The 25,578-nt window shown below is 40.8% G+C and overlaps 1 protein-coding gene across 1 annotated transcript; it reads left to right on the top strand.

The window, feature by feature from the left end:
* Nucleotides 1-994: 994 nt before the first annotated feature.
* On the top strand, nt 995-25,578 carry RSPH9 (radial spoke head component 9). The gene is made up of 5 exons (XM_063125618.1): nt 995-1,229; nt 3,524-3,683; nt 6,332-6,461; nt 8,712-8,858; nt 25,337-25,578. Exons 1-5 carry the CDS (start codon nt 1,003-1,005, stop codon nt 25,495-25,497), a joined length of 825 nt encoding a protein of 274 aa, XP_062981688.1. The 5' UTR covers nt 995-1,002; the 3' UTR covers nt 25,498-25,578.

Below are 25,578 nucleotides of genomic sequence, written 5' to 3'. Positions count from 1 at the left end.
ACAGTCTTATACGCACAATAATGAGAATAAGTCCCATTGAACTCAGAGGGCTTATTCCTGTATAAGATTGCACTGTTAATGTCCAATACATCCTGATCCTATGCATATTTATTCTGATATTCACTGTGTTCAACAAAGCATTCTTTCTGTGCGTACTGTGTAAGAAATAGATTTCAAGTCATTAGTATCATTATATTGTATTTTTCAAATTACACGTTTATCCTGCCTTCCTCAAATAGCTCAGGTCATTGTGCATGATCCTCCCCCACCTCCCAATGGCCTTGTGAGGTGGGTTTGGCTGAGGCTCGCCCCCAGCTTCTTGGCCTCAGGCTTCTCAGTCCAAATCCAACACTCTTCTCAGGGATTAATTCCACTAGATCCTAAAAATGGCTTTTCCCATAGTTCCCTGGAAGCTGCCATGATCTTTACACTGCGTGACAGTCTACAATTCAACAAGCACCAGTTGCTGGGGAACATGGGTGGGAGGGTGCTGTTGCACCATGTCCTGCTTGTTTATCCTTGGCCAATGGCTGGTTGGCCACTGTGTGAACAGAGTGTTAGATGAGATGGACCCTCGGTCTGATCCAGCATGGCGCTTCTTATGTTCTTAAGTAAAGTCTTTTGCCATCACTGCGTCTCCGTGCCTAGAGAAACTGCACCTACTGCATTTTTGCCTGTCGTGCTTCTATTATAAATAATGGGGTGGGGCGTACCAGAATAGGGACGGTTGCAACAATGCCGGTTTTCATCGCAGGCCCGGTTTCCATGGCAATGGATTTGTTGATTATGCCGACTATGGGGGGCGGGCGCCTCGTCGAGAACGAGAGGCGAGGCCTGAAAGCGGAGCTACGACACCGGGGGTGTGTGTGTCTGAGCTCGACCTTTGACCTCACGTCCGCCGCGGGAAGGAATGGGAACGCGGTGCCTCGGAGATGGTTGCCCGGCAACGAGACGCTCGCCGCGGGCCCTGCGGGCTGAGCGCCTGTGAGCCGCCCGACAGCCATGGATGCCGAGACGCTGCCTTACGCGCTGGACCTCGTGGCTAGCAGCGGCATATGCCTGAGCCCGGAGAAGCGAGCAGCCTTACGGACCTCGCTCCTGCTGGTGCGCCGGGATTACCGCTTCGAGCAAGTCCGCCTGTGGGGCCGCATCCAAGGCATCCGTGGGGCGTACTACATCGCCGAGGGCCTGGGGCCGGATAGGGCTGGGGCCAGAAGCCGCCTCTACAGGTGGGCGGCTGGATGCGCAGGGGGAAATAGGGCAGGGGGGAAGGGGGAAGTCTGGCGGCAGCAGCGTTGCCCCCTCCTCGCCCCCCTGACCGGGCTTCTTACACCTTTAAGAGCTGCCCGGCAGGTAGAAATTCCACAAGTGCACTATTTTTTTGGCATGGTGATGCAATGGTGAGGAGAGCAAACCAGTTACAGTCGCAGGAGCCTTGTCCGGAGAAAGCAAAAAGGCTGACATCTAGTTGAAAGGATCAGTTGAATGTAGTTCAGGAGCGGTATCTAATTGCAGCCTTCCCCAACCCGGTGCCCGCTGGCTGGGAAACATGGGAGTTGCAGCCCAACGTATCTGGAGGACATCAGGCTGAGAGAGGATGGTCCACTGGGCATGTGGCAGAAGAAAGGGTTCAGAAGGAGCACTGTTGGCCAGCTAAATTAATATCTGATTAATTGATTAAATGTGTGCAATTTGCATACGAGGAAAAAAAACCCCTATAGATTTAATGGAAATAAGCATAGTTTGCTTTTTGAAGTTGTTCATGTGTTGCAACAGAAGAGGTATCCCTCTCTTCCTCACACAGGAGGGAATGCGTCTTATTTTAAGACGGTGGCAGTTTTTATAAGCATATATATTACAAATAATAGAAAATTCAACATTTGACTACTGAGCCTTGATTAATTAGCAGCACTTTTTAAAGTCAAAATGTTTTTAGTGTACAACCCTATGCATGTTTAGACAGAAAACTCCCAACATTCTCTAGCCAGCATGTCTTGCTGGGGAATGCTGGGAGTTGTAGGACTTTCCCCCCCCTGTTGATCTGTGTTTGATTTAGTTAATGCAACCGGATTTGAGTTGCAACTAAATGTGATAATGGCCAGACCCAACATGGGTCTTGCTGATTCCTTATAAAGTGAGTGTGAATGTATGTTAGAGAACGAGAGCGAGCGAGAAATTTTACAGTGCAATGTATTTATTTATTGCATTTTTATACCCCCCCAAATAGCTGAAGCTATCTGGGCAGTTCGAAGAAGGGCAAGCTGAGCTGATGATGATGATGATAATAATAATAATAATTAATATTTTATAGTGCTTTCAAATGTTCAAAGTGATTCACATGCATTATCTAGTTATAATCTTGTATTGTAATATATTACAATAACCTTGTAAGTTAAGTCAGTATTATCCCCCATAGCGCAGAGGGGGTGGGAGGACTGAGGCTGAGAGAGTATGGTTTCTTAAAGGCCTCCTAGTAAGTTCACGGCAGAGGTGTGATTCAAATTGGGGACTTCTTTATTCATAGCTTATTCTCTTAGCCATTATGTTACACCAGGCATTTTTTCTCCTGGCAAGGGCAGCTTCTGATCATGGAACATCAACAGGAAAAATCTTTTTTAAAAATATTTTTTTAAAAAGGCTTATTTGTGGTGGGGAAGCATGTGCAGGGGGAGAGTTCACCTTCCCTCTCTTGCCTAGTCACACTGTGCTTTAAATAGCCCTCCAGATTCATAGAATTTTAGATCTGATTCTGCATGTGGGGCTGTTGCTGCTTTTCATTTGGCCCTCAGATTTAGGAAGACACAATACGTTCCATCCATCTTCTTTTTTCCTGCTACACATTGTGGTGCCATGACTGTAAGGGATGGGTGAATGGAACTGGGGCTGGCCTGTCTTTTAACGTGGTAATTTTATTGTTATAGTTCATAGGAAAAGGGAGATAAGCGGTCCAGCTGCATGGGGGAGAATGGTGATGCCAGGAACCGCCTGAGGCATGTCCGCCCGGCCTTGAGAGACATTAACATCTCAGGCGGCTACACATGAGAAGCCAAGGGGAGGGGGGAAGGAGTTGGAGGAAAAGAGACTATAAAGTATACTTGTGGGGGGAGTTCAGTGCGGCTGGCTGACTCCATGGCTGGGTGATGTATGAACTGTAGTTTTAGTTTTCTGGCTTGCTTTTTCTGGGTTCTTATATATATGCATGTTTTAATAGTTTTAGTTGCTAATCCCATGTAACCTACCCATTTCCTGAAATAAATGGTCTTAAACCTCCAAATTGCGAGCTGTGAGCGTTTGTTCTGGGGATCTGTGCTAAATCCAGTCCAAGGGCCGGCTTTTGCTGGTGCGTGCTCCTTTACAATGACAAGGTAACTGGTGTTCATCTCTGCATGCTGTCATGTCTGTCTGCTTGTGCCCTGTTTTCTTGTTCATTTTCTGAATCCTCATAATGTCTAAAAAAGAAAGTTCCTGATTTTTCTTCAATAAAAATATGCTTTGTTCTTTGGCACATTTGTGTGGTTGACAGCTTGAACTGCGTGGATTGGAGCCTTCTGCCCCCTCCTACTGAAGAAATGGTTGCACTGACTGCAGCACTGAAGGGACGCTTCCAAGGGGACCCATCCTATGAATGTGAAAACGCTGACAAGAAAGAGGAAGCTGAAAAGACATATGAAGAGGAAACTGGAGTGAGTACATTGGGGTACACTTTGGATCTTTTTTCCTAATTGATCACCAGATATTTGTTCATAATTTGCATTTGGGCTATAGGAGGGAGGGGAAATTAGATCCACCAGCTGTGTCTGTTCCATTGGCAGATGAACACCATTGGATACAATCCATATTGAACAATGTAAACATCACCAATATTCAGACAGTTTTTTCTAATCTTGATGCAGCTAGACCTCTAATTGCCAGTATTGTTTAATGTTTACTTATTGACAATAGTGTGCTAGATGTTGGACACTTAGTTTGAAGTGATGTGGTCCTTGCCCATTGGGCTTAAAATCTAATATAAGTAAGATGAAAGAACAGTATTGAAGACAGAAGGAAGACTTTGATAAAGATGTAAATAAAGGGGATAGGGAAATGTTGGCTGTTTTCAGACTGCACAAAATAACAGGCATTGAGGGAAGAAATCTTTTTCAAGTGGTGGGTAGTCAGCAAAGACCTAAAGGAGGAAAACAAATTGGCTTCATAAAGAGAGGTAGGGTTTTCCAGGCGTAAAGAGCACTATGACATGATTCATGAAGATGGAATTGGAAAAAAGGAAGTGGGATTAAAAGCAGAGAGATTGTTTAGAAAGAAAGGAGCAAGATCGAGACATACAGGCAAAGGAGTATAGAATCAGGACTAAGCTTGAAGATCATGAAGAAAACAACACAGAGAACTGGTTTGCATGACATTCTGGGCTCATAGGGGGGTTGTTTAACCCATGATGAGCCATGGTATAGGATAGGCAACATTTTGAATATGCAACCCCTGACTGGGAGGTTGCCATGTCGTGTGATCCCAACCGTTGTGGGTTATTTGAGGGTTAAACAACGCTCATAAACGTTGGTCTGTAGTAGCATTATGTGTGTGGGGGTGTTTAACTCTCAAATAACCCACATTGGCAGGTGTGACAAATATTTGCCGCTGAAGCCATTGCAACCTGCAAGACTCCTACACCACCCTGCATAATAGGCTACCTTGCAAATATTTATCCAAAATAGTGTTATTTAGTCTTTCACATTTTTCTTATATGTTTATCTTGCATATATTTACAATTTTCTTAGAGAAATAAATGATATATTAAAATGTATTATCATATGAAGTTTCAGATATGAAAATTGAGAAATGAAGAATGAACTGATAAAACAATGTACAGCTTCTCCCTCTTCCCTGAAGCTAATATTTGCTTTGAAGGGAAACCTCCCACTGGTGTCAATGGAGTTCTCTCCTCCCCCAAAGTAACTAGATCCAAAAGAAGGATTTTCTTCAGTTTAGCAGTGATTCCATTAATTAGCAGTGCCTTCTCCAGTTGATGCCATTTTCATTTTTATTAAAAAATTGTATGTTAGAGCAAAGGGACATTTTTCTATGTCAAGTGCAGTTTTTCCTTTAGGAGTAAGAATTTGGTGTGGGGGGAGGGCTAGCTTCAGAACGTTTCCTTCAGCTCTATTTTAACAGTAATAATTCTGTTCATATGCCATGATTTTATTAACTACAGCTACATTTTGAGGTAATGAGAATCCTCATGGACCTATGAATAGTCCTATTAGCTTTCAATCTGGAACTGAAATCTTAATTTCAGCCAGGGATTATTGGATGATACTGAACAATTCTTCTCTCCTGCCTCCCCCACATTGCCTATCACTTTCTGTTTGTAAAACAGGATTAAAGCTAGCTCATGCTTCTTGAATGTGAGGCTATAAAGCACTTTGAGCATTTGTAGAGCTGGAGAGTAACCGTGATGGATAAAAATGGCTTGCTTTTAGTGATTTTTGTTAAAGTAGCTGTACATTTTTTCTGGGAGATGGTATGGAAAGGTGTCTTCTCTGACCATAGCTCATATACACAATTGTGTGTTACTAGTGATACAGGAACCACAGTATTAGAAAACATTTAAACAAAGCCTAATAGCATAAATACTCTGAAGCACCAGCAGATTTGGTTTTTTTACTAATTTTTAATCATGGCTATGAGTGGCATAAGAAATCTTCCTTCCTGTTTGTGAAAATTATTTTCATATGAGTTTTTAAAATAATTGTATTATATAACATGTTTGATTTGCTTTGTTGTTTTAAATGGCTACTAGTTGGATGATAAGGCTATCAATGGTTACTAGTCCTGATGGCTATATGCTACCTCCATTATCAGAGGCAGTATGCCTATGTACACCAATTGCTGGGGATCATAGTGTGGGAGGGTGCTGTTGTGTTCATGTCCTGCTTGTGAGTTTCCTGTGGGCAGCTGGTTGGCCACTGTGTGGACAGAATGCTGGACTAGATGGACCCTTCATCTGATTCAGCAGGGCTCTTCTTTTTTTCGTAATGGATGAAAGCAAGATATTTTAAGCAGGAATTAAATTTCCTTCAACACTAATATTTCTGAAATGCTTCAAAATTTAAGTTAAATTCTGAATTTATTGACATCTAGGTTCATCACAAGAGGAGATATAGTAATTTTGCAAATGGAATTAGGATACTTACTGTCCTAATACTGCTTTTTAACTAATAACATATGAGTATTTTCATATCTATCAGATTGCTGGAGTTTGATTTTGTCGAGGTCTTATTCCAGTATATAAAACTGAGGAGTGTACATCTAAATACTTACTTTTCCCCCCCTAAAGCCCTTGATCAAAGAAGAGATCCGACTTGTAGCTACAGTACATCAAATAGATAAAGCGGTGGGTATCGTTCCACGGGGTGCATATGTAAAATCGCCAGTCGGACCTGTGCATGAAAACAGGAACTTTGAAGGTAAATGCATGTTGGGACGTAGGGAATATCTGTATCTTTGAATGTAAGAATAACTGTGGTGAGTAACTTCATTCATGTTTGGCTTGTTAAGGCATGCATATATGTGGAGGTTTGTGGGCCTTGGACATATTTGTTCAGCACCAGGCATAGTCAGCTCAGACTAGCTCCCTGTCCTCATGGCAGATATAAAAATTGTGTGCTCTGTACATAAGGAAGCAGGATGTGTGGAAAGCACCCATGTAATTACAATTACCCCTGTAATCGTTCTGGTTTCAGGAAAGAGGTAGTGTGGGAATTTACTCTGCTGATGGAATTTTTATATAGATAATGCAAATAGAATTGCCAGTATTTAGAGCTTGTTCACATCCTCCTTCACATTTTAGATCACCCAGGGCAAAGTATAAACTTAGCAAGTGTTAAACCAAGCAGTCTGTTTCCAAATTATGCTCCAGGCCTTGCTCAGTGTTGCTGAATTATCAGTCTGGAACCCATGGTTCCAAGCCTCAACATTCTTGTGGGCTGTGCCTAATGTTGATCACTCATGGGGTTAAGGAGAAGGCAAAGAGGAGAGAGAGGCCAGTCTTGAGTTCCTCTTGCACTCTGCTTCTTAGGCAGTAGTAATCCCCAGTGTATCAGCTGCACCTCACACGCAACAGTTTAAAAGAGTATAAGATTCTTCTCTGTTTTTGCAAAGAAACAAACAAACAAACAAAAACCCACCTCAGCCTGTTCCACTATGTCAGTGGCAATGCCTACAATCCATAGAAATAAACTGAAAAGAAAGAGGAATGAGGTATGGAAGGAAGCTTCTGTTTCCACGTTCCACTGCTATAGGTGCTGCTTTGGGGAATGGAGGTGAAATAAGGGAGTACGTAAACCAGGACTCATCTATGCTCTTTGTTGGGGCAACAACAGCAGTAAATTAGGAAAACACACACAAACTCCAGCTCATTTTCCTCACTCACACTCTTGTTTGAGACTTGCTGGCCATGCTTGGAACTGCTACTACTATCATGTTTCCCAGGTTAGAGTTGTGCACTGAGCAATCATTGATTTTCATGTATTTGTTTACAAGAGCATAAAGCAGTCTAGTTTTGGATTGCAACTCCCATCAGCTACAGCCAACATGGCCAATGGTAGGTATGATGTAGTTCAACAGTCTGAAGGGCGCCACATTGAGGAAGGCTGGTGTAAAGGGTAATTTATCTCACGTAGAAGCCCTCAGTTACAGTATATTAGAGTGACCATATGAAAAGGAGGACAGGGGTCCTGTATCTTTAACTGTTGCATAGAAAAGGGAATTTCAGCAGGTGTCATTTGTATATATCGAGAACCTGGTGAAATTCCCTTTTCATCACAACAGTTAAAGCAGGAGCTATACTAGAGTGACCACATTTAAAAGAGGGCAGGGCACCTGTAGCTTTAACTGTTGTGATGAAGAGGAAATTTCCCCAGATTCCCCATATATACAAATGACACCTGCTGAAATTGCCCTTTTCAATACAACTGTTAAAGATACAGGAGCCCTGTCCTCCTTTTCATATGGTCACCCTACAGTATATATATAAGAACCTGTGTTTAACAACACAGGGATAGCTGTTTGGCCTAGCTGGATGTTCACATTTGTGGACTTAAATGAAAATGATTTTATTATTGTTTATTTTTTATCATTGTTTTATTGTGTTTGTGGTTTTCAATTTTGCCTACTGTCTTGGGAGCTACCCTCCCCTAAAAATGCCTTATAAATCTCTTAAAAATTTGCATGAAGTCAGCAAAGGAAGAAATGTATGGCTCTACACATGGTTTATTCTAGGAATGGCTCTGACTTGGCATTAGCTTTAGGCTTTAACTCATGATCCTGCATTTTGTCTGGTTATAGTGCTAATTTAAAGAATGCTTGTGTGGTATTCAGGACTCAGCTAGATTGCAATAGCCACCAGGAGGCTTTTTTATTATTATTAACTGCCAGTTCAGATTGGGATGCATAAATGGAATTGCCTATAACTTTCCACAGTACTGCAATATCACCCATTTCTAGAGGTCTCTGTCCATGTGTGAATTGTTGTGAACTGCCCAGAGAACTTCAGTTATGGGGCGGTTATAAAATGTGTGGTTCATTTAGTATCACCAATTCATAAGTTATACATAAGTCTATTAGATAATGGGCATATAGTAAACTGACAGGGGGCAGTGTTTTTATTAAAAGAGACTATCAAGCAGTACTAATTTTTTTTACTCTTTACGCAACAGGTTTGTCTCTAACAGAGGCTAAAAAGCTAAGTTCCTATTTTCATTTCACTGAGCCTGTAAATTTGAAGAACAAAACTCTCCTGGAGAAAGCTGACTTGGACCCAGCCATTGATTTCCTGGATTCTCTTGAACATGATATTCCTAAAGGTAGGGAGAAAGTGGCATCTCAAATGCAAAATGGAAAAGGAGTGTTGTGGAGCTTACAAGCTCATTTAAGGAGAGCCGTTTGTTTTTCCTTGACCTCATTCACACATAACACTAACCCATGGTTTATTTAACCTGTGGGGAGTTGAATTTTGTTATATATATATATAAAACCAGCCACACTAACAAACCATGATTTATTAATCATGAAGAACCCAGAAAGGGAAGTCAGGGTTTGTTGTGAGGTTGTGAACTCTGGGTTGTTTTAATAATGGGTTGTTATTAAGTCTTAACCCAGGAACGAAACAACCCAGGGATTGAGAAAACAAACCATGGTTTGTTTGAACATCTTGCCGACAAATCCTGGCTAGGGCAACAAACCACGGATTAACCATGTGTTAAATAAACCATGGGTTAGACTTATTTGTGAACCAGATCACTGTGTAATTGCAATGACACTTAGCATTTATGCAGTACTTTTTTTAGTGTTCATAGCACTAAACATACTTTATCTCAGTATTTCTTGCAACAACCCAAGGTAGCTTTGCCTTTTTATTCCCATATTCCAGACAGGGAGAAGCAGGGTGAGGAGCTATGCCCAAGGCAGCCTAGCATGTTCATGTCTGAGCTGAGATTTGACTTCCTACTCAAAATTCCCACTCTTCTTTATTTAGTCATGTGGGCATTTATTAATTTACAAGATATATAACCTCTTCATTACAATAATTCTCAAAGTGGAGAACATTTAAAATAAAATACAAGACAATGCACAACAATGAAAAGCACTCCAAAAAATCCCACACATAACTAGAGCATATAAACACCAGCCAATAAAATCGGATTAGACACGTCAAACAGCGAATATCTATTCAAAAGTTAATATTCTCCACTACTTTCCATAATAAGAAATGATTCATATAGTTGTGCAAACTCAAAAATACCAGCTTTCTAGTGTGGAGAGTTTTAAGATAAACAAAACCGATACAGGGGCTGTCGCATCCTTTCACTGGATAGCTTTGTCTGCTGCTTGTGTCAGCACCCTGTTCTGTTTGAACTCTGTGTTTCCTTCTCATTAGAAGGGGTTTGCAGCAGCCAATGCCCCCTTTGCTGAGTGAGATAAGACTGCCAGTGATAGAGCAACTTTTATAGGGCTTGAAGTATTTCAGGTGCCCCTTTCCACCCAATATTGCTTTCTCTTATCTAAATGGGGTCTTGTTAACTCTAACCTTATATCCTGGGGAGGTTTGGTTCAAGCTTTTCTTTGATAAACTATTGCACTCTGCTACATTGTGAACAATCTGTTACCTTGGCAGGATAGAATGTAACAGTTTGGGGAATGGCGATATCCTTACACTTGTTACGGTATGAAAAGATCTGAGCCCCTAAGAGCAATGGAAATCTATTAATGTGGCTCTTCCTGCCCCCACCCCTAAATACATCTGATATGTATAAAAAGTTGCTAGCAGGTTATGAGTCTGTGGAGCTCAAGCTGGGATTTGATTTGTAGGGTAGAAGGTTTTTTTTTTATTTCCAGCTGAATTTTTATACCTTTCTCGTAATCAGTAGCCAAGTTCCTCTTTCATGCATTAAATTTGGGGCGCTTATATCATTTCAAAAACATGGTGAAGCAACCTTTTCCATTCCTGAGGGTGATCTTTTCTGAGCTGAAACTGTGGTAGAACAGAGGTGGGAGCCTTAGTGAATTTTGTTACTTAAAACAGTATTAGGGTGACTCTTATTGCAAAGGGGGGGGCATAAAAAGGAACAAAAATTAATATATTGTCATTATTTCTTTGTTTAAACATTTCCTTTATTTGTTTATTTTTCTGGACAATGTTAGTGAACGTCCTGTAGCTGGCATACTTTTCTGAGTAACTTGTCTGCCATCCTTTCTTCATGAGCAGAGAGCAGCATATGGCTAGGCTCCCTTTCTACCAAGCACTACAGTACTATAAGATGGGCCACCTATATGGAAACGGCAGGAGAAGAGGTTTCAGCCAGCAGAGTCTCAAAGATCACGAAGAGCAAAGTTTGAGAATAGTGAATGAGCTTTCCAGCTTTTTAGTGCCAAAAAGTAGTAACAGCACCTGGAATGGTTTGGCTTGTCAGTGAATGCTATAAATTTGATATTGCTTCCAAGGGGGTTTCTATCACAAAATATATTTGATGAGGAACTGCACAGACTTTGAGAGTGGCTGCAGTGAGAGAGGAGGAATGTTTTTCCAGTGATCTGTATGGCTGCAGTTATTCATCCTGCTTTATATAGATACGATTATCAAATTTATATCCTGCCTTTTTATAAAATGACCTAAGGTGGTTCACAGTCAATATCCAAGTATTTATTTTATTTATTTATTACATTTCTACACCACCTAATGTATATTGTTTTATACATTAATTACATTAATGCAATCATAAGTTGCTAAATAAAATCCCCATATATGCGCACAAATATCCCCAAATAATTCACAGAGCCATTTCTAAAATACTCAAAAAATCCTGCTGCTGCTGATTGTGCAGAAGTCAGTTTGGAGAGTATAGCAAGGCCATTAAAAGCCAATGTAGAAAAGAGGGCTTAGAAGCAAGTGACAATGGGATGGTGTTTGCATTTATGTTGTACCCTGCCTCTATCCAGAGGGAGAGGCGGGTAATAAATAAATAAATTTATTATTATTATTATTATTATTATGCTCAGTCCTGTGTCAGTGAAGATGGCAACAAGGCACATGCCTCACAAAAGAGCTATGAACCTCTAAATACTAGATGTGGTCCTAGTGTTTCTAGTATAGTAGACTTGCTATTTTCAGATATGGAAAGATCACTTCATGAACATATATTTTATAGCTCATTTTTGGGATCATTTTATAGTGAAAAGCAGGTAATAGTGGCATAAATAAATAAGCACTGACTTTGTACTGTACTACTGATGTGGATTTTGTCTCCATTCAGATCTCTGTGTTTGAGTTCCATCTCAGTATAAAGGTCTTGCTAACATTCATATGGAAGTACTTTCGATATTACTTTACTAGTAGTTTTATTGAGTTGCATGTGATTCTCACATTTGTTATACCTAATAATGAAACACCCCCCAGTTTGCCCAAAGTAACTGAGGATGGTGGGTATTGTTACCAGAAGTTACCTTTTGGCCTCATATTGGCACATTAACCTTCCCTCAGTGCTCCTGAGACTTAGGCCATAGCTAGACCTAAGGTTTATCCCAGGATTGTCCTGGGGTCAAACCTGTTCATCTAAGTGCCACACACGGCATCCAGCGCTCAGGCAGGGACGAACCCGGGATGATCCTGGGATAAACCTTAGGTCTAGCTATGGCCTTAGCTGGATGAGAACTGCCCCACACCAAATTTTTTTTTGCAGAGTTGAGCTTTATCTATACAGCATTTAATGGGGCTTCCACAGTGGTAGATGGACCTCTTGGTGGATTTTCTCTGGATATTCACACAAAGCTTTCTTGGGTGCTGCAAAAGCCCAGGGTGCTGAGAGGAGTGAACCCAAGAGACATGAACCCACTTTATCTCCAAGCATTAGCACAGCTAATTAATTCCCTTTCAAAGTCCCTCTTGAAGTTATTAATCCCCTATCAGGCTGTGTCTCCAGCCATTCAAGAAGCTGTAGTCTGCAGAGGTATTTACAGCCCCGAGCCGGCAAGCAGACGGCAAGGCAGCCTGTTATCGGGGTAGGGTGGAGGTGGTTCTAAGACAAATGGTTGCCTATCTCCCAAGCGGCCTTGCAAAACCCAACAAAGTGCTACGCTGCACTGGCCACCTACTTTCGCCCAGCCTCCCCTCTCTGCTAACGTTTCACAGATGTGACCTGAGCCCTCCGCTTTCATAGCTTAACACTAAGCAGCACCTCCACAGCCCTGTGAGAGCTGTGAGCCAGAGCACTTACTTCTCAGTCTGCCAAGAGCCACATGGGGACAAGACCTTTCAAGCTGCTTTACTAAACTAAAAGGCCTATAATGGATGGAAGGGAAGTAATGGTGTGTGTAGGGGGTGGGGGAGTGGAGATGCTGCTGTAAAGAGAGGTGGGGGAGAAATAGGATCTGGTGGTGTTTCTTCAGTCTGTTCCTCAATAGAGAAGGGCAGCCTTGAGAATCTGTACATTCTCAAAAGGTGGACATACTGCGATCCTTGGAGTTACTCAGCAAGGTAGAAAAATCCAGTAAGTAGTTCCAGTAACACAGTGAAATGAGTTCTTGAAGTAGCACCTCGGTTTGCTGTTGAGAGGACAAATTACTCCCCAGAGTGTGAGGATAAATTGATCTGGTCAATGGCCAAAGGTAGCAGGTAATTGGACTTTGTTTTGCCTGTGCCTTACATCTTGTGTTTCATACTACTTAAACCTTGGCCTGCTGTACCAATCATCTTCCAGTAGGGGACACTGTGGTGTCAGCCTTAGTAGCACTGTGGGAAGAACAAAAACCCTAATGAAGTAATATGAGAAAGATTTGGACTCTTTAGTGAGGTGAGGACAGAGAAACTAGACTGTGTGTGGTATATACTGACCTCTTGAACTATGGATATGGAGAGGAGACTGTTAGCCCTGCTAGAGTTCACACAACTTTCAGGAAGGCATGTTGGCTTTTTCAGATAGATTTCTTAATACCATCATCCTATGTGTGTTCAACCCAGGGTCTCCCATGATTTTTCTTATCAAAGGCCACACACTGGGCCTGTTCATGCCAAGAATGTGTGTCTGTATTCACACTTTGGAGTCTGCTGCTGCTCCTACACTGATCATAGGGTGTTCCCTGAAGGTGTGACCTTTTCTCTGAAACTGATCCTTATGGGATGCAGTAACATGAAAAGAGCAAGTTAGAATATTGCTGTGGCTTTCTGACCACCCACAATTTGCCCAAATGATTGGAACAATGCCTATATTTCTTGAGTTTTGCTTCTGTATGCAATAAACCATCATATTATTTTTTGGGTTCAAACACTAAAGCACTTCAGGGGTTCTGTTTATCTAGAAATCTTGGCCTTTCATCCTGAAGGAGGCCGTTCATCATTTCTGAGGTGGTGGAGTGTTTTATCATGCAGAGCAAATGAGGACAAGAACATAAAATTAGTGTAGTTTCATGGCAGGAGAGGTATTTAAAAAGATGATATTATTATTATTATTATTATTATTATTATTATTATTATTATTATTATTATTATTTTATTTTATTTTATAATGGGATAAAAGTATTTCTCCACTCAATATGCAACTTTGTTCTTGGTTCATATTTTCTTTCAGTTTTGTTATTGATCTACATTAAATGCAGCTGAAGAGTCTGAGACAGAAACAGCTTCTACTTATTACATAAATCAGTGAAGATATAAATCTTATTCTAAGGCATGATGAGAACTAATGTGAAAGTAAAATCCTAGAGCAAGAGGCCATTTCTTTTCTTTTTTGAAAACAAGAAAATGTAATACAGTCAGACTTTGTTAGGAACCATCTGCATCTGGTGGGGGTTGCTGTGGGAAAGGGGTGGGACACATGTCTGCAAGCTGTCTCCCCGTCTCCATTTGTCAAAGAGAGGAAAAAGGGAAATTTATAGTTCTGCAAAAAAAGAAGAGCTTTATGAATTAATTGTGTACAAAATGAACTTCAAAGCATAGCAGTGAAATACGGATATGAATGTCCCACCGTGTTTCCATAGCTGATCCTCCTTAAGCTTGCAATTTAGGATTCACAGAAACATAGCTCCTAGCTATCTCAGCTGACGGGGCGCCTCACTTAGCGAGGAGATGGTCTGAGTACTTCTCAGTATAATTTCCCAAGGTAACTGGCTTCTAGAAAGTGAATTCTTTTTGGCAGTTCATATGTTTGTGAGGAAGCAATTCTCTGACAAGTCTGACCCTTCACAGTTAGTGTAAACCTTGAAGAATTTCTGACTGTCACTGACAGAGCATGATCCCAGAAAGGAACCCTGCGGGTCTTAATCTTTGATGCCAGCATAATCAATCCAGTTTATATCAAGTGTATGGGGTGTTGATATTATTATTTGTTCTTAACAGCTTTATTGTAATAGGACCTGATACAGATAATGGTTAATAGATTGGAAAGCAGAGATGAGGGAAGACTACATATAATGCTGAAGTGAGATTTAATGTTACTTGGTGGGAAATCCTTGGACTTAGACATGGAAAACGTTGTTTCAAATCCCTTTTCAGCTAGGGACTCATTGGGTGGCCTTGTTTTTCAGTCTTGGTTCTCTGTTCACAAACTGGGAAAGTAATCTATTTAGCAGGATTGCTGTGAGGATAAATGTTCTGTAAGTCATGCTATAAATCTGAAACAAATGATAAAAAATAATCATGAACCATAGCATGATATAAAGGAAATAAGAGAAGCAGACATCTTAGTGGCACAGCACTAGATTTTTTGGAAGGAGACAGCTGCCATAATACCACACTGCCCCTCTTTAGATTTTTGATGGTGAGAAAGGGTAGGTTGAGGTCATGTTTATGTACATGATACAAACCGGATAAGCTATAATGAAATTCTCATTAAATGCCCACCCACTTTGACCTTGGGCATCTCCTTTCCCTTGTTGTGGAAGAAGGTTCTCAACCTACATCCTTCCCCCTACTGTGAACGTTGGATTATTAGTTGGAGGAATAATTGCCCTTGTGTAGCTTTGCACCCCACAGGTTTTTCTGGAGTGTGGCCAATTAAGATGCTTCTGCCCCAGCACTCTTGTCACATTTCATCTCGTTTCAGTTTTGATCCTTGCAGCTCTGGAACTAATCTTTGTATATTTCCCATACATGCACACTTGCTTCTACTAGAGTTGCTGGCCTTTTTTAATTAAAAAAACTGATTAGTTTTCTTAATAAAAGCAGAATTTGCCCAATTGCATCCATGCTGCCCCAAGAAATTTGACTTAGGCTGGATTCAGATGTAGCATGAAACCTTGGTTTTCCATGCAGCAAACTTCCCCCTCCACCTCTTTTGCACACTGAAGGAGGGAATCAGAAGCTTCCTATTCTGGTTTTAAACTAACCACTGTTCTCTGTGATGTCCAAACTTGGGTAACTGTGGTTTTGCTTAAACTATGAAAAAAGGCCAAGTTGTGAAACTATAGTTTGAGCCTGTCCTGTTTTCGCTAACCATAATTTAAACAAACCAGTTCTCCAAATTTGGGTGTCACAGGGAGCTGTGGTTTGTTCAAAATTGGAAGGAAAAGCTTCTATTCACATTGTTGTGGGCACAAAACACGAGGAGAAAGGAGGATGGAGTCCATGAGCCTAAAGCTTACTGCAATTTGTTCACATGTTGAGAGATTGTAAGGCTAATAGTACGCTGAAACGTGGGTGGCAGAGGAAGCTAGCTAGGGTTTCATGTGCTTCTAGCAAGATCTGTTGCCAATTCATTTGGGTGGGGGAAGAAAAAGGCTCTCCGTGAACTAAGAGGGGTAGGACAATGGCCAGAAAGAAGGATAATGTGAGACTTTGGTTGAGACCAATTGCACAAAGCTTATACCCCTTTAATTAACTACAGGATTCTGCATGAGAAAAACAAGGAAGTGGAGTATAGTGACATGTTATAATACAATGTGGTATGGACAACATCTTCCCCCCCCCCCCCCCGCTTTTTTTTTTTTTTTTTTTTTTTTGGTCAATAGCAGCAGCTTGCAAGATGGGGGAGGAGATTTGCTTGGATATATCCTTCATTTATTCTGCAGAGTGCTCTGTGTTTGTCCCAGTATTTTCCCAAACATAAGTGGAACTCTTAATTGCGATTTCTTTTAAGCAAACCATAGTGGACATGTCAAGAAATGAAGTGGTTATAAATTCTTTATTTTTTTTAAAGGCAAATATTCTAACTTAATTAGGAAAAGTGCCAGAGGGCTCCTTGTAGTTTTTTGCTGCAACAATTGCTGTCATGAAAGCAAGGAGACTCTGTAAAAACTGGAACAGGCAGAAGGATCCTAAGACTTGAACAAAGCAGCCTGTTGCTCGTTTAGGTTAACATTTTGATGAATGTTTCAGTGAGGTCACATTTGTTTGGTGACAAAAGCTTGAAAAAAAGCAGCTTGAAGTTGGAATCTAAAGCTAATATTTAGGAAGCCTGGCTTCGTTTTGGAATAATGAATGAAGCAAAAGAGCTTTAATTCCCCCCCCCCCCCCCGTATAGCCAATAGGATTTGAAGAACACGTGAAGGTAGCATATTAATCCAGGGGCTTTTCAGGTAGATGCTACGTGACTTCTAGCACGCACCAAAGCTGTTTCTATAGCAACCAGTTGAGCTAGAAAGTGTGTGTGTAAAGATTCCTTGGAAACACATCCCCTAGAAGAAAGGTTCCATGTAGTTGCAGGGCTTTTAAAACTTGCTACAAATAATCCATGACGATTTGTGCAGCCTGGATTTATTGTTAATTCTTCATCTACAGCATGTTCTAATCTAGCCCTGTTATGTCCTGGGCTGTTTTTAAAAGTAATTCAGTTGTGTGAAGAGAAGAATTAATACTACATAAAGTAGTTATTAGTATACCCGAAGAATGAAAATGTAATGCTGCTGGGATTTATTTATTAAAGACAAACAGTCACAGAATTGAAATTTCTAAGGTTCTTTTTGGTTGTAAGCATAGCATTTAAAGCAGCTGTGGCGTGTAGAAATAGGCACAATTAGATTCAGTTTATTGGCTAACAATTAGCATGATGGAATGAGGGTACACCACCTTAAGCCAAACTGCAACATTAATACATTGCTGCAAGAAATGTTTTGGAGTAAAAAACCTCCATCAATAATCATTGTTAAAGCTGCAGACATGTTGCCTCTAGGACAAAGCTAATATTTGTGATTTTAATGAATATTGCAGTTGGAGAAATTTGGTAATAATAGCTACCGCTGTTAGCCACCATAGTCCAGTGTGCATTTCTGGTTATGTGTCTTCCCTCACTTTTCTGGCGTTAATGGCTAAAGACAGAAGAACACATTCTGCTTAGTTGGGGAAATGAAGTAGTGTCAATCTCAACTCTCTCCTTACTCCCTTCCTGATCATTCCAGGGAAGACAGACAGAAAACACATGCAGCACAAACACCTCAACTTTTCCAGTCCGTTCATTATTTAACCACCAAGGACAATTACTGTTTGCCTCAGATGAGTAGGTTAGTAGCAAACTGCATGGCAGAACAGAGGTACGTGGTGAATGCTTTCCTATCTTGCAAATGAGAGGCTCGGGAACATTCTCCAGGCTCTGAAATAGGAAGTACTTTCATGGGTAGTACTAGTTAATGCAGTGGTGAATAATTATATATGTATGTGCGTTTGTATGTGAGTGACTGTCTCACACACAAACAAATAAATATGTATAAGATAAATTGTGGGAGATGCAGGTCGTTGGAGGTGCCATCTTTCTGCAGAGAAATAACATAGAAATGCTCTGGAGAGTAGGGATGGCTATACTATCATATATGTAGATAGTAAGCATCTTGTTAATTTTGCTATGCTCGCCTCCTCAAATGATGGTTGGAATTCAGTAATGTGGGTTATGCGTTGTGGACTTGCTCCTTTATTAACTAAATTCATAAAACTCGCTCTCCGCTACCAGGCACTCAGGACGATGTACAATAAAAACATTAAAAGTTCACATAAAACCAAGCAATACAGAAGCAAAGAACATAGAGCAAAATTTGAGAACAGCACTAAAATTGAAGAGTGACAAAACATTATTTAACATTAAATGGCTGAATGAACAGAACAGTGCATGTTGTCTATCTGAAGCAAATAAGGAAGGAGCAAATGTTGCCTTTCTTGGAAGGGAACTCCATAATTGGGGTGCTGCTACTGAAAAGATTCTTAGCTCCATCACACCTTCTTTTCTGATATGCACCCATGATTTTGACCTTCTTTTCATTAGCTCAGCAAGCGCTGGTCACTTTCACATGCATGCATTGTTGCGCTATTTCACCTCATCGCTTGTTCGCTTTCCTACTCCACCCTGCTCCATCCTAGTCCTCCTTCGCCCTCCAGCTTTCTCCCTACATAAATCCGCAGGGGTGGATTGATGCAGAATCAGTGTGTTTATGGCGGGGAAGTGGTTTGAGGGGAAATATTTTTAAAATTCCTAAAAAATCAACGGATGAAGGGATCTGATTCAAACTTGGCATGCCTAAAGTCCTACTTAAGAGCTATTGATGCCAAGTTTCATCTCTTTATCGTTAAAAATGAGGGAGCTGTAAGCATTTTGGTTAATTTCTATTGAGGGTGGGATTGGAGCAGCACAAGCCTGTTCGTTTGACACGGCGTGCTGGAGAAAGAGAACCATCCCACCCTCCTCTTTCATCAGCAAGACTTCCCTTCAAAGTAGATGCCCCCAACAAAGGACATAGCATGAGGACGGCAATACATGGGGTGGAAGAACGCTTTAATCCTGCATGGAGGAAATAAACTGGACTTTCGCCACTCTAGGAAAACATGAAAAATGAAGGGGAAGAGGCAGGGTGACTGCAGGACAGGCACGACGTCATGTGAGTACCATGCTGCAAAATAGCAAACTAGGCATGGTGAGAGTGCAATAAAATGCTGGTGTGATGGAGCCCCCTGTCTCAAGTACCCACCAGTGTAGCCTCTCTAGGTTGTGGGATATATACCAGGGCCTCTGATGATGATTGTAAATTACAGGCAAATTCATGTGGATGAAGGCCATCTGGTCTCAACCCATTAGAGCGTTTTAGATCATAATGGGCACTTTGAATTGTGCCCGGAAACAAATGGGAAGCCAGCGAAGTTGATCTAAACTCGGTATAATGTGGTCTACAAAGTGCACTCTTGACAAAAAATATCCACCACTAAAAGTGCCCCAACAGCTGTAGGCTTTGCATTTCACCAGTAGTTTGATGTAAAATCCAATTTGATTGTCCCATGAGTATTTCCAACCATGCTAGGGTAAACAGTATTAAAGGGACATAATGGATTCATCCTAATAATGTCTGTCCTCCCGAATAGAAATAGTTGCTAGAGTGTACTCTTTAAGTAAAACACCCCCACATAGGCCCTTATAATCATTGCAAAAGACCATGGACAGCCATAGTTTTTAATGCTGTAAGGAAGATGTAGGGGAAAATGGAAGTAATTAAAATCTTAATGTAATTGCACATGTATACACACAAACACGCTACATAAGTGAAGTAGCTGGTTCTGTTGCAATTGCTACAGCAGGAGAATGAAGCAAGAAAAGGGGTGTGTGTGTGTATACACAGCCATTCTATGTATTGTGAATAATGTATAGTATAATTCTACTACTACCCTAGTGGCAAGATTTCTAACATAGGTACCATTGTTTTTTATTACCCTGATGTGACCTTTTGGGATAGGCAGCTTTTACCAAATGGCATGTTACTTTGAAAGCTGCTTTCCCCACAAACAACAAGCTTTGAAATACATCCAAAGCACCAGTGTTATGGAAGAGTGGATTTGAAGTGGATCAGCTCTCCGTTGTTTCAAGAGCCTCTCATTTTACAGTTAGTTCAAACATCTCCATTGCCTGCATATAGTAGGGGCATCAAGCCAGAGGCCAGACAGCCATGGGGGGATGAGGTATGGATTTGGTGGCAGACAGAAAAGGAAGCAGAAGCTGAGAGGGAGGTTAATGTTTAAAATGCAGTGATAGGATCCTGGTGGCTGACAGAAGCCATCCAAAGAGCCACTGGCTGGTTGGGCAGAAATGCATGCAGAGCAGTGTCTTGCTTGGAAAATTGCTAGGCACCTCCTCAGCATTCCCACCCGTATTTGGCAGGGTGAAGGTTGCAGCCTGCTCCAGAGGGGGATTGGGAAGCTCCAGATCTTCATCCAAAGGATATTTTTCCCAGGCTCTTTCCTCCCACACAGCAACTCCCTCCTTTCCCTCCTGGAGCCCTGACAGGCAATTTTTTTTTCAGGCCAGCCAGCATTTTGCTTAGCTTGCTCTGGTGGGTGCAGCTTAAAAAAGCAAATTATCTTATTATATGAAAACTAACAAAGTAACTGTGCAAAGCCTTTCTCGTGAATTCATTGTACCCAAGATCTTTGATCCTTATTCGAAGTCTTCACCACTGCTGAAATACTCAGCATGTCGGAACTGCACCACCTTGTCCATGCCTCAACTGGTAGTTTGTGCTTTCTGCTATTTGCTTCACTCTGTCCACCAAAGGTCTGACTGGGTTACTGACCACAGAGGCAAGGGAAGTGCCTTGTTTATCCATAGCTAAACTTGGGCATCCTCATTTAAAAAAATGTTTAGAAGATTTTAATATTGACCATGTTCCCACTAAAGTTAGTAGTGGCGCCTTTGAAAGCATTGAGACTAGTTGCAACTAGTTTGTGCCTTTTATTTCAGTGGCATGTGCAGTGCAAGCCTATGTATGTTTTCCCAGAAGTAAGTCCCACTATATTCACTGGGACTTACATCTGAGTAAGTGTGTTTAGGATTGCAGAATAAGGTTACAATAGGATTGTTCAGTCTGTCATGATTAAAATTAGTTGGATCAGGGCCTTTTGGTAACATTACATGAACAAGACATATGATGAAGCATTAGTTAACGCTTTTCATATCCTAGACGTTGGGGTTGTGTTTTACATAATTCCAGAAAAACCACATTAAATTCTCTTGGCTGTAATTGGAACATCATTTTAAATGGTTCCTTAACTTCTAATATTTTCAAAGTATATACACAATTGTATTTTTTAAAATAGGATGTTTATTCTGCATCTTCTGCCTAAAGAGGGCCCTCAAAACAGCTTGCAAATTAAAACATAAATCAATCTTAAAATAACAAGCAAACCCCAAATTGCACTGTCTTCAGCAGCAAAAAAAGCAGTGTTGTTGGTTGAGTGAGACATTTTGTTGTCTTAGCACCCCAAGTATTTTTTATTTTGTTTTTGTAATCACAGTTTATTAGATGCAGTTTTGAAGTGCTTTGTTGAACTGCTTCTTGTCAGCCACCTCGTGATTATGGTTTGATACTGGTTACAGTCAACCAGGAAAGCACTGTTATGAGATCCAACTTTTCAAAAAGTCCTGTGGAAAACAATGCCTCTTGCTTTATTCTGTGAACAATAGAAACATCCTGATCTTTTCAAGGAATTTTTTTTACAGAATTGTAGCTCTTTGGTAAGAAACTTGGCCCGAATTTTAATTATTCAATTTATAACCCATCTATATACAAAGTACTCTAGGCAGCATGCAGAATTAAAAACATTTTAAATTCAACCTTTGTCTCCGTTATGTGAAGGACTGTGTTGATTGCAATTAAAATGATGGGTTGTAGGGAGAATGATGCTATCGGAATAGGTGGACGTCAAGCCTGCTGCTCAAACCTTAAAAGAGGAGAAACAGGACATTATGGTGGATCTGAAATTTGATTGGCAGGTGATGGGGATGGGGGAGTCGTGCTCTGTTATGATGTTCTCTTGTTGCAAAGCAGGCAGCTGCTCTCTGAACCAGCTGCAATTTCTGAATGGCCTTTAATGGCAGTCCCAAAGAGCATGTCCCAAATAGAGTGTGTTAGGGAAATCAATCTAGAAAAAACAAATTGCTGACTGGAATTGTGTTGAAGAGGATACGGCAGCTTGACCTTCAGAAAAGGAGAGTATCATTGCCCACTGCTGCTTTTTTTTTTTTTTTACTATCTCAAATAATTATACTAAGGCCAGATTTTAGAACTTGGTATAATTTATGTATTCACACACACCTCCTAATATTCTAGCATACAGTTTGGTTTCCTGAACATTCATTTTTATATGGGACATGCATAGTATTGAGCATTTGCCAGGAGATTAGCAGCTTTAGGAAACATCTCCCAGTTTGCTCTGATATTTATAGACTGCTATTCAATTATTCATTTGTTGCGTGGAAACGCCCACATGTGAATCTTTTTTCCTTTCATTGTAGTATTTGATGCTACTTGACTGCCTTCTCCAAACATCACCTTGCTGAACTGAATATCCCAGCTTACTTCACTTCCACATTTCTCAGGCTGTCTGTTCAGGAACAAAAATATTCAGTAACCCAATGAGCAGCCTATTCTAGTAGAAAGTTCATTTTTGCATTGCCTCTTAACCTTCTCAGCAGCTCCAAAGCAAATTAACATTGAAGCTAATCCCTTTACTGCCCCAATGCACACTTCCGCCAAAGGTAGAGGCAAATTAGACTCCAAGGAAAGTTAATTCTTCTATAAAATATGCCTGGTACATTTCTTTGTCAACCACTTTTCTTGTTTCCTTTTCCTAAGCATCTGTGTTGGCTTAATTTCCTTTCTGGGAACTTATACAAGCAATCAGTGAATATGTGTCCCAAGTACACTTTAGTCTCTGGATAATATTCCATCAAGTCCCAATTCAAACATAATAGTATGGTATCCAAGCCATCTGTAGCCTTGCTTTGGGGACATAAGGAAGCAGCATAGCTATCTCCCTCTCTCCTATTAAAAATTGGGAGTAGATGTGGTCTCTGTCACAAAATGGCAAATCATTATTGCTAGGATAGGAGGGATCCTTGCTGGTGGTCAGATTTTTATAAGTTAAATAAACACTCTTGACTTGAATAATACCATGTGGAGCTTTTAAAACAGATGAGGAATGTGTGGCTCCTCCAGCTGTTGTTGGATTGCAATTCCCATCATCCATCACCATTGGTTATGCTGGCTCATTAACATCTGGAAGACCACGCCCTCACACACTTGCTTTAAAACATTAAAGCTAGGAGTGGAGTGGGAAGAAAGACATGATTGATACCAAGGGTCACCAACCTTTTTGGACCTAAGGGCACATTTGGGAATTTGAGAAACTGCAGTGGGCACCACCGCAAAATGGCTCTCATGGAGGATGTGGCTAGGTGTGTTGTGGGGAGAGAAATAGCAGTGCTAGAGGGCAGGGAGGGAAGGGAAATAGCAAGGTAGAGGGAAAAGAAAGAGCAAGGCTAGAGGGTAGAACGGGAGAGGGAGATTACCCTAAGATTTTACTTGAAATAAATTTAAATTTGAAAAATGGTTTGAAGGGGGAAAGGAGTGGAGAGCTTCATGGGCACTTTTAGAGGTCCCCATAGGTGTCACATTGGGAGTCACTGAGTTATACCATTCCTAACTTTTCATTTCATAATGCTTATGCAATCAGTGTGTGTGCTGTCAGGGTAATGGTTGCATTTTTCATGGTACAAGATGTTGTGGCTATGAGAGAAAACATTTAGATCCCGTGCAACAAATAATTGTGCCATTATTATAAACCAGTATGCTAACTTTAGGCTGAAGCATAGAATTGGATAAATCAATTGCAACAATCATGTCAAAGGCACTGAATTTGGGAGAACTGAGTTATTGGTCTTTCTGCTCCAGTTATGGTTGATGATATTTCCAAACAAGATTACTTCCTCCCTGATTGCTCACGAGCAAAGCTAAATAAGGTAGTTTTTTGCACACATGAATCTTAAATATACTCAAGACCAGCTGTGGGTATCCTTCAGAATCTTGGCCTCCTCTCTCCCCAAATCTGAAATGGCATTGTCTCTTGCTTTTGTTCTAAAAAAAAAATGGTTAGGAATTAAGATTTATTATTGTGTTAAATATGAAGAATAATGCTTTTAAGAGAGCTTGGGTTCTTGAGTTGTTATAGCAGTTTTAATTCTTGCTAGACATTATTTAGGATGTTCATAGTCATGTACATTGCTGCCTCCCACCTTCCTCAACAGATACTTGGGGCTCTATGCATGCCCAGCTCTGGCTTTTGAGTGTCAAGAACTTTGCATACAGCAACTGGATCGGGGCTTCTATTTATTGATTAAACCAAAGGGCATATAGTTTACAGCTTTTCAATCCACTTAATGCAGTTGAAGTTATCACTGAAAGTTCATCCCACTACAAATCAAATAGATTATGAAGTGCAACACCTTCCTTCTTTTTGGAGTTTCTCTTGCCTGAAATTGCTCTACATTATCCTGATATTTTGAGGTCAGTAGCTCAATGATAGAGGTAGGGCAGGGAAACGATCTTGTCTGAAATCCTGGAGAGTCACTGCCAGTCAGTGACCCTGTTCAGACAACACACTAAGCCACGGTGGTTAAACATTTTGAGCTAAACATGATGGCTTAGTGTGTCATGTGAATCATTCCTAACAATGGTGGTTACTTAACTGTGGTTTAAACATATCACTAACATTTACTGCGAAAGGTTAGTGGCCTAACCATGGCTTAGCATGCTGTCTGAACAGGCCCAGTTCAATGCTTAACTATATAGACTAACACTCTAACTTGGTTGAAGGCAGCTTTTGACAATGCTTTGTTTGATATCGTTCGCTTATCTTATGCACAGCAAAGCAGTTATAGAGCTCTTTCCTTCTCTTGTTAATTATGGCAGTTAGATTAGGCTGGAAGCTCAGTGTCATTAGAGTAATTTTCTGTTTGAGTTTCATTGTCCAGTAAATGCATCTGATTGTAGTTGTCTTACTGCAAACAAACAAAAACAAAGTTAATTCTTGCATCTTATTCTTGTGCAGGGTCCTGGAGTATCCAAGTGGAGAGGGGAGGCAGAGTGATAGTCTTACGAAGTCTGCTTTGGCCTGGACTCACATTCTACCATATTCCTAATACTAAGCAGCATGGTTATATCTACTTTGGCAATGGAGAGAAGAATATCGACCTGCCCTTCATGCTGTGAGGATCATGAGTCTGAAAATTGAGGAAAGTTATTTACTAATTTTGTACTTGAAACAGCGTGTATGCTTCAATAAATCAAAGT

This window comes from Elgaria multicarinata, chromosome 4, assembly GCF_023053635.1.
Source record: "Elgaria multicarinata webbii isolate HBS135686 ecotype San Diego chromosome 4, rElgMul1.1.pri, whole genome shotgun sequence".
NCBI classification, from domain to species: Eukaryota; Metazoa; Chordata; class Lepidosauria; order Squamata; family Anguidae; genus Elgaria; species Elgaria multicarinata.
The sequence above is the reverse complement of the archived record's forward strand: the minus strand, read 5'-3'. Positions and strand labels throughout refer to the sequence as shown.